Raw genomic sequence first — 9,625 nt, forward strand, 5'->3', positions numbered from 1 at the left:
AAAGTAATAAATATTATTTTAAAAAGACAGCTCTAAAACCCCATTTTAAAATAGTGTTGGTGTTGACCTTTAAAGCCGTAAACGGCCTCGGCCCAGTATACCTGAAGGAGCATCTCCACCCCCATCGTTGAGCCCAGACACTGAGGTCCAGCTGCGAGGGCCTTCTGCCGGTTCCCTCACTGCAAGATGTGAGGTTACAGGGAACCAGGCAGAGGGCCTTCTCAGTGGTAGCACCTGCCCTGTGGAATGCCCTCCCATCAGATGTCAAGGAAATAAACAACTATCTGACTTTTAGAAGACATTTGAAGGCAGCCCTGTTTAGGGAAGTTTTTAATGTTTGATGTTTTATTCTGTTTTTAATCTGTTGGGAGCTGCCCAGAGTGGTGCCCATAATAATCTAATGCAACCCCGCAGAAACCAGGCTCCCTGGTTTACTGAGGAGCTCCGGAAAATGAAGCGGGACCTCAGACGGCTACAGCGAGTATGGCAGGGTGCCCGCGACAGAGCCTCAAGAACATCTTATAGGGTTTTTATGAAAACCTACGAGATGGCAGTGAAGGCCGCTAAGAAGTCTTACTTCTCGGCCTCCGTTGCATCCGCTAGCTCTTGCCCGGCGCAATTATTTAGTATAATTAGGTCTTTAACGTCCCTCGAGGGACAGCCAAATTTAAATAACAATTTGACACACAGCTGTGAGGCATTTGCGAGCTTTTTTGCGGAGAAGGTCCTGTTGCTCCACTGTGACCTCCCTGCCAATTTGGATACAATAACGGAACTGGAGGCCCCTCGACTGTCCTTGGGTCCAGTATTGGACCACTTTGACCGGATATCCCCAGCCGATGTGGACAGACTCCTCCGAGCTGGAAAGCCCACCACCTGTCCTCTTGACCCGCGCCCGTCTTGGCTGATTAGAGCATGTCCAGACGAGGTGCGGGCCCTCCTAGGGGATATCATCAATTTGTCCCTTGGCACCAGGACATTCCCAGGGGAACTGAAGGAGGCAGTGGTGCGTCCGCTCTTAAAGAAAACATCATTAGATCCAATTACCGCCCGGTTTTGAATCTTCCATTCCTGGGTAAGGTGATTGAGAGAGCGGTTGCTGAACAGCTTGGTGGGTTTCTGGAGGAAACATCGGCTTTGGATCCATTCCAGTCCGGCTTCCGTGCTGGTCATGGGACCGAGACGGCTCTGGTCGCCCTAACAGATGTTCTCCGCAGGCAGCTGGATCGAGGCGGGTCGGGGCTGCTGATTCTTCTAGACCTGTCAGCAGCCTTCGACATGGTCGATCAGGAACTCCTGGACCACCGCCTCGCCGATGTGGGGATCCAGGGCACAGTCCTTCAGTGGCTGCACTCGTTTTTCTCTGGTCGGGGACAGAAGGTGGCACTTGGGGGGGAATTGTCATCGCGCCACTCCTTGCTGTGTGGAGTGCCTCAGGGTGTGATACTCTCCCCGATGCTTTTCAACATCTTTATGCGCCCCCTCGCCCAGCTTGTCCGGAGTTTTGGGCTGGGCTGCCATCAGTATGCTGATGACACCCAACTCTATCTGTTGATGGATGGCCATCCTGACTCGGCCCCAGACACACTGATCAGATGTTTGGAAGCTGTGGCTGGATGGTTATGTGGGAGTCGGTTGAAGTTAAATCTTTTGAAGACAGAGGTCCTTTGGCTGGGTCGGGACGATATGGGATTGGGGGGGCAACTCCCATCTCTTACGGGGGCGTAATTAGTGCCAGCACCGTCCGTTAAGAGTTTAGGTGTAATCTTTGACATCTCCCTTTCCATGGAGGCGCAGATTGCAGCTATAACAAAGGCGGCATTTTTTCATCTCTGCCAAGCTAAGCAGTTGGCTCCTTACCTCTCTCGCCCTGACCTAGCCACTGTGATCCATGCGACGGTCACCTCCAGACTGGATTATTGTAACTCACTCTACGTGGGGCTGCCCTTCAGACTGACCCAGAAACTCCAGTGGGTGCAGAATGCCGCGGCGAGACTCCTTACGGGGTCCTCGCTGCAAGATCACATTCACCCGGTGCTATACCAGCTGCACTGGCTCCCGGTGGAGTACAGGATCAGGTTTAAGGTGCTGGCTTTAACCTTTAAAGCCCTATACGGCCTAGGACCCTCATACCTACGGGACCGCCTCTCCTGGTATGTCCCACAGAGGAACTTACGGTCTTCAAAAAAAAACATCTTGGAGGTCCCGGGCCACAGAGAGGTTAGGCTGGCCTCAACTAGAGCCAGGGCTTTGTCAGCTGTGGCTCCGATCTGGTGGAACGCTCTGTCACAAGAGACTAGGGCCCTGCGGGACTTGACATCTTTCCGCAGGGCCTGCAAGACAGAGCTGTTCCACCAGGCCTTTGGCCAGGGCACAGCCTGACTCCCTCCTTTGGCAATCTTCACAGAACTCTAGCCCAATGGTTGCCATCAATTTGATTTGAATTAATTTTAGAATGAAATGATTTTAGAATGTTGCATTATTTTACTGTTGTTAGCCACCCTGAGCCCGGCTTCGGCTGGGGAGGGCGGGATATAAATAAAATTTATATTTCAAACAAATCCGCAAGCTAGCTTCCAGGTATATTGAGGGGAATCTGCTCTGCTACATCACTTACTAGCATGAGTGAAGGAAGGATAATGCTTATTCAATATATCATTTCCTACTATCCTTAACATTCCCACAACCCCCCCCCCCCATCTCATTTGTTCTTGCAACAGCAGTGTGTAAAATACAGGTTATATTCCCATTTTACATATGAGAAAAGTGAGGTGCAACAGCTCACCTACTGACTCAAGTAATCTCTCCAATCTACCATGTGCTCCCTCGCTTGCTCTCTCACTGTTTACATAGTTTTCTATTTCAGACAAGAAGTGTGGAGTTTTCTTTAACTTCATAAAAGTGTGGTTTGTTTCCTTCTCAATCAGTTTCACCTCTCTTTTGGGGATGAGTGGTGGTGGTAAAGAGAGACGTGTATTTAGGATGGCACCATACGACATTCCTTTTCTCTACAGAGTCGGGGAAGTTGACCTCGTGGATGGGTTCCAGGGCCGTGAGAAGGACTGTATCATTGTGTCCTGTGTTCGAGTGAACAGCATGCAAGGATCAGTTGGGTAAGACTTTGCTGTCATAGTGCGAGGTGACAACTGAGGTGCCTCAACTTGGCAATTCTGACACTTAAGATGTGATCCTTGGGGTGGTCAAGTATGTGGGCCACTGTCCACAATTCAAGGTTGGAACAAGGGGTGTTGGAGCCCCTATGGTGGTCTTGTACTCCACTCTTGACCACCTGTGATGCCCATAAGGGATCTTATGAGAGGAGTTCCCAAAGTGTGGCACTCTGGCAGGGCCAAGGCTGTGTTAGCTTCCTCATTTCACCTCCCTTATCCCAATGAATTTACAATTCCTTATGTTGGCGAATCTGGGAGGGCGCTTCCACTGTGTCTAGCTGGGGGGGGGAGAAGAGGGGGCCTCTAACCAGTGGTAGCAACTCTTCTGGCTCTTCCAGAAAAAAATAGCAGGATGTGAAAGTGCCTGCCTGTCCCACAACCCAAAAACTGTGTGTATGTGCCCTTCTGTCAAACTGCCTGGAAGGAACCTAATGGCAGCCTAGGGTAGCACACAATAAAAGCCAGATCTTGAAGCCAGAAGTTCATATTGTAAGTGGAGGTGCAGTGTGTGTTGAAGGTGAGGGGCACTTTGTCAGCTTACAACTGAACTATATATCTGGGAGGTGGGCGAACAGGGAAGTTGAGGGGTTGGCAAGGCCAGAAGGAAGCATTGGGTTTGGGGGCAGAATGGAGGGCAGAGTGCAGACACCCTCTTGCCTCTCCTCTTCTGTAGCTTCAGATGGGTCACAAAATGGGGAGTCCTTATCAGAGGGCTCCTGGCTTCGATGGGTCCAGTGCTTTTAGATGCGCCCCAGAAGAACTGCTGTTCAAGTGTCAAGGTGGGAGTCGAGAGCAGGTCAGGAATAACTCACAAGGGGCTTCTTTTTATTATTTTATTTAAAAGTTGGTGGGGGGGGTTAGAAGGAGAAAAAATTTCACTGTTGTGCTAACGATGCATTTCTGTTTTTCAAGTCACCTGAATCACAACAAATAGTATTACTCCACCAACAGGTTGTGCTGGATAGGCAGCTGAAGGTCCTGACATGGAATGAAGCTGGTTTCCACCACCAGCCCACTTCCTTTCCACATGTGTTTTTTTTTTTTTATGGTGGTGGGGGTGTCTGCGCTTGGAAGCCACATGGTGGCGGGTAGGGAGCAGCTGAAATTGCAAAAGCAGAGCATGGACTGATTTTAAGATTTATTCCTCCTTGGTGGGAATGCCTGAAACTTTTTTAATGCCTTTGAAATTTAAACAGGGATTTAGTTGAACCCCACAGTGGTAGCTAGTAGGGCACTGTGGACATAGCTGCCCATCCTGAGCCAGCCTTACATACAGGGTTTTCCCCCGTCTCTAGGTTTCTGAAGAGTCTGCAGCAACTGAATATCACCATCACCCGAGCCAAGTACAGTCTCTTCATCCTTGGACACCTGCAAACGCTCATGGTACGTGGAAGAAGAAATAAGCACCTTTGTGGGGGGTTAATGGTGGTGTCCTGGGCTTGGCCCAAAGACACCTGGATTTATACACACACACAAACTCCCCATATCACCTCCAAAAGCTATAAATCAAGCCTACTTCATAGGGTTGTTTGGAAGGAGAGCATAACAGGATTCAGGGGTGCCCACAGGATTTTCTGAGCACAGTACCCTGTATAGATTGGGCCCTCTGCCCACACTTGCAAAAGAGGGCACATGTTGGCTCTGCTGGCTGTGGCAAGTGGGAGTTGTAGTTCAAAACATCTGGAAAGCATCAGGCTGGCCAAAAGGTGTCGTAAGTAATTATGTATTTTGAATCAGCAGTGTTAGGGAAAATATTGGGCAGCATTTGCTTATTTATTGAATTTATGTTCTGCCCAAATGAGCCCAGTGTGGTAAACATGCCAAACACAGAATAAATGTTAAAGCATTCTAAAAATAGCTACGATTAAAAATCGGGGGGGGGGGGACGGGACCTTTCTCTCATCCAGTGATCTCAGCATTGCTAGGAACAGTGTTCTTCAACCACCAAAAGTGCCTGGCTAAACAAACATGTTTTCAAATGCCTCCTGAAAGGCAATGATGAGGGAGAAAGACATAGCTCCCCAGGGAGGGCATTCCACAAAGAGGGAGCCACCACTGAGAAGGCCCTGTTGCTTGTGGGTGCCCAGAGGAACCTGAAACTCAGGTTTCATAAATTATAAAACAATTAGGTTACTTTAGGTCTTTCCACAATTGAGCTTAAACTGGCAATACTATATTCCAGAGCTAAGGAAGCTCTGCTGCCTCCCAGTGCTGCTGGACTACAACTCCCGTCTTCTGACCTTTAGCTATGCTGGCTGGGGCTGGTGGGAATTGGAACCCAACAACACAGCTTCCCCACCACTGCTATTTTTCATGCAAGACCAAGCATGGCACTTCAGGGGGTGGACCATTTGATCTGATCCACCAAGGTTGTTCGTGAGAGGCTGTAAGGGCAGGGACTGGGAATCCTACAGCCCTACAGATGTTGTACAACTCCCATCAGCCACAGCCAGCATAGCCAGTGGTCAAGGGATGGTGGGAGATGTAGTTCAGCAGCATATAGAGGGCCACAGAAGTTCTCCACTCGTCTCAGTGTTTTAAAATGCCAAACTGTGTGGTGGGGAGGGTTTATTTCAAGCAGAGAAAGGGATTGGGTTCTCTACCATGACAGTTGCTTCTGCCCCATCAGACTCTTCTCTATCCTGACACTTTTCTCCCAGTCAGGCTCTTGGACTGGGAGTGAGCCCTGTCAGGAGAAAAGTAGGTGGAGTGGGGGAGACTTCAGCACCCTCTTTCCCATCCTGCCACTTTTCTGTGTGAAATCACAATCACTCACATACGTATGCACTCAGTCTTATTATGGTCACCTTTGTCAGTCTTGTACTGCAATGACTTTGCCACTAGAGGGCCTCCAATCCAGATTTCTCCATTTGGAAGTCCTGGTGATGATGGTTTGCTGTTGCTCCTGTAAAGTGGCAGAGTTGTTAGTGGACTTGCATTAAACAATACTTGTTTCTCTGTCACTGGTGGCTCTATAGCTGCAGTGAGGAGGGAAGGATAATTGTAGTCTATGTACAAATGTATTGGAGGGATTCTCTGTTGTGTGTTCGGAAGCCACTGTTTACCAGTGAGTGCAATCCAAAGGAAGTTCTGTGTCCTAATTTCTACTGACACCCATTATTAGTGGTCTTTAGTATTTCAGATTAATTTAGCCAGTCTTTTTCAAGCTAAGGTCGCCTCCATTTTTCCTTGTGGAATGCTGTTGAGAGGCATACTCCAAAAGCAGATGGAGCCAGAGACCCACACAATCACACTCGCCCTCTCCTGCAGTGCAACAGAAGTTAGAAGAATCTCCTTAGAGGGAGCAGGTGGGATTGACAAGTTGAAGGGTGGTGGGCTGACTGGGAATGCTGGGGGGGGGGCTGATTTGGTCACCAGGTTCCTGTCCCTGCCTTCGAAGAAAAGAGAACTGGGAGCAAGCTACAACAGCCTCTACTTTGAGGCAGCAGGATTAACTTCGAATCCATGAATTTTCCCAACTCTTGTTTATAAACCGTCACTACCGTACCTGCCCAGTCTCCTGTCCTAATAATTTATTGTTTCTTAAATTAAAATAAAAACCATTGTAGGAAAATGAAGATTGGAATGCTTTGATTCAAGATGCTCAGAGAAGAGGTGCCATCATCAAGACCTCCAGTGGCAAATACAATGTTCCTTGCTATGCAAGTGATGCTAAGAAGATCTTGAAGCCCATGGCAGTCCAGCAGAGCCAAACAAGGACAGGTGAGTGCAGCATCTGAGTTGCATGGAGCTCCTGGACGACATACCTGGCAATACTCAGCTGGTGCTCCTGCTCCAGGAAACAGTGAGGCATGGCCCTTGCCAGTATCTCAGGATTCCTCTTCCCTAAAGCCATTCTTTCCTACACAGGCTAAACCTGTCCAAGAGCTGGCCAAAAGATCCAGCAATGAAAGTGAAGGCCTCAGATGAATTGCTGGAAATCTAGGCCCCCCCTTGATGCCAAGCGACAGAGGACAATGCAGTAGCCCCACAGTCCCTCCCGTATCCTCAGAACCTTTTATTGTGGCTGCTGGTGTACTTTGCTCCACAGCCTTTTCCTGGATTGCAAGGTCATCTGCCTGAAAGATAATGCATTTTGAGTGATTGTTTTCTATATCATGGAGAGTTAGGCAGCCTGCTTCCTGTGCTGTAAACTTCAAGAAATCACACACTGTAAATGTTGGGTGTAGTGTATATTTGTACGGCATGTAGAGAAACTTATCTTTTAGAGGTGAAACAGGCCTGGCTGTGGCCACAGTTAAATCACATGCCCCTGGGGTGAGTGTCCTGACATGTGCCTCGTCACATGCAAACAGCTCACCATGAGAGTTTGGCTTGCTGGTGTCTCAGGTTAGCATGTCCAGCCCTCATTGGGCCAGCACGCCTGGGTGAGTGCTGAAGTTGTTCCTGCTGCCATATTTCTTTCTGGCCCTAAAATTTAATTTGGCGAGAGCGACACCACTTATTTCTTAGTTCACATTTTTATTCTTTTGTATACATGATAAAAATATTTATAGATAATAATTTAAAAAGAAGGCACTGTGTACATAATGTCGCAACAGGGAACATAGCAGGCATTTCATAGAAGTGATTTGTGCAGATTTCTGCAAGTGTAAAAGATGAAGATTTCCTTTTGCATTGGATCTGCTGCCACTTATGAGCCAAGGAGCCATGGGCCAAGTGCATCCTCACATTGCAGCCTCCCCGACAAATTGACATCCAGCAGTCTGGCAAGATGAGCTTTGGCAGGAGAGACTGTAATCTAACCTGGTGCCTTCCAGATGTTTTGGACTACAATTCCCATCAGCCCTGGCCAGCTGTATGACGCTGAAACTGATGTGAGAGCACAAAACCTTCACTGACTGGGGCTGATGGGAGTTGTAGTCCAAAACATCTGGACAGCATCTGGTTGGAGAAGTTTGCAGGCTGGAGAGGACTGTTGTTATGATTATCACTGATGTTTTGGAATGTGTTTCTAATGTACATCGCCCTGAGATCTTTTGATAAAGGGCAGTATATAGATCAAATCATTATTATTACTACTACTCTGACAGTTAATTCTTGGTTTCCTTCATATAGAACAGGAGATCAAAAAATGCTATTCAGCAAAGTGTTCGAGCAGCATTAACATTTTGGTACAACTGTCTGCTTCTTCAGTGTAATAGCTGAAATGTAAATTTAAAAGTACATTTACATTTTTTGAGAAAAATAAAACCGAAAGTAATGAAATACAAATTGTTTTCACAATATGTTCTGCTTTTTCTGAATTGTATGTGTGTTGGCCTCAGAGATGATTTTTAATAGAGAGGAGTTCCCTTCAGCTATTTCCCTCCTGCTCTCTCTTGTGTCCAACTTGTGAAGTAACCTCAGTGGCCTTACAGCTGTTTAGTGTGCTGTACCCAAGGCGGTAAGGTCAAAGGAAAGGAGCTAGACAAGGAATGATCCAATAAGTCCTCAACGGCAGAACAGGCGGATGATAATGGTATGCTACAATGGCTGCTGTGAGGGCGGATGAAGGCTGCAGCAGATAAGAATCTACTGGTTGTCATGATTACTCAAGGCCATCAGAATAGAGGCTTACTGCGAAGACTGCACGTTGGTCAGCGTGCACTGATCTACACACACAAAACAAATTCACAAACAGGCATCTTCCAAAAGCCAGTCCCAAACCTGTTATGACCAATTAGGTCCTTTTAATCTGTTTACATGTTTAGCATAGATGAGACCCAGTACACTCTAGGAAGGCACAAGTAAACCCCAGACAACCAATACTGGATTTTCTCTATAACATTGCTTTATTGATCAACAAACATGACAAGACATTTATTATTATCCCCTGAAGATTTTTCTTCATAAAACTCCAGGAAATATTGTCAAAGGCTTTCTCCGCATCTACGAATATTAAAACTGCTTTAGTGTTAATGTTCACTTGTAGTTTTTCTAAAATATTAATAATATTTCTCGTATTGTCAGACAAGTGTCTGCCCGGGAGAAAGCCAGCTTGGTCTTTATGTATCTCTTCCACTAATACTTTTTTTTAATCTTTTAGCCAAAATATTTGCAAAAATTTTGTAATCCACGTTAAGCAGGGATATGGGGCGGTAGTTCTTAAGTTGTGTCTTTTCAGACTCAGTTTTCGGTATAAGTGTAATATAAGCTTCTTTCCACGACTCTGGTGCTTTTTCCCCCTCCAAAATTTCATTACAAACTTCCTTTAGTGGTTGAATTATCCAATTTTTCAAAGATCTATAATATTTTGAAGTTAAACCATCCGGCCCGGGAGATTTGCCCAATTGCATGTTCTGGATGGCACCTTCTACCTCCTGTTCCGTTATTTTATAGTTCAACATTAGCTTATTTTCTTGAGAGATTTTTTGTAATCCATTTGTTTTTTAAAATTGGTCTATATCAGTCTCTTTCTGTGGCCCTTGTGTATAGAACTGTTTAAAATATCT

General features: G+C 46.7%; 1 protein-coding gene across 4 annotated transcripts in view; it reads left to right on the forward strand.

The window, feature by feature from the left end:
• The window catches only part of LOC309333198 (putative helicase senataxin), a 308,026-nt gene extending 299,621 nt beyond the window's left edge, over positions 1-8,405 (forward strand). For 3 of the 4 annotated variants that reach the window (XM_081846593.1, XM_081846596.1, XM_081846595.1), the window contains 3 exons: positions 3,015-3,113; positions 4,466-4,553; positions 6,740-8,405. In XM_081846593.1, the coding sequence (XP_081702719.1) occupies positions 3,015-3,113; positions 4,466-4,553; positions 6,740-6,910 (358 nt within the window). In that variant the 3' untranslated portion in view covers positions 6,911-8,405. The remainder of the gene's footprint in view (positions 1-3,014; positions 3,114-4,465; positions 4,554-6,739) is intronic. The other variant, XM_081846594.1, reaches the window with a different exon arrangement.
• The last annotated feature ends 1,220 nt before the right edge of the window (positions 8,406-9,625 follow it).

The sequence above is a fragment of the Podarcis erhardii genome (assembly GCF_964252035.2).
Source record: "Podarcis erhardii genome assembly, chromosome: W".
NCBI lineage: Eukaryota > Metazoa > Chordata > Lepidosauria > Squamata > Lacertidae > Podarcis > Podarcis erhardii.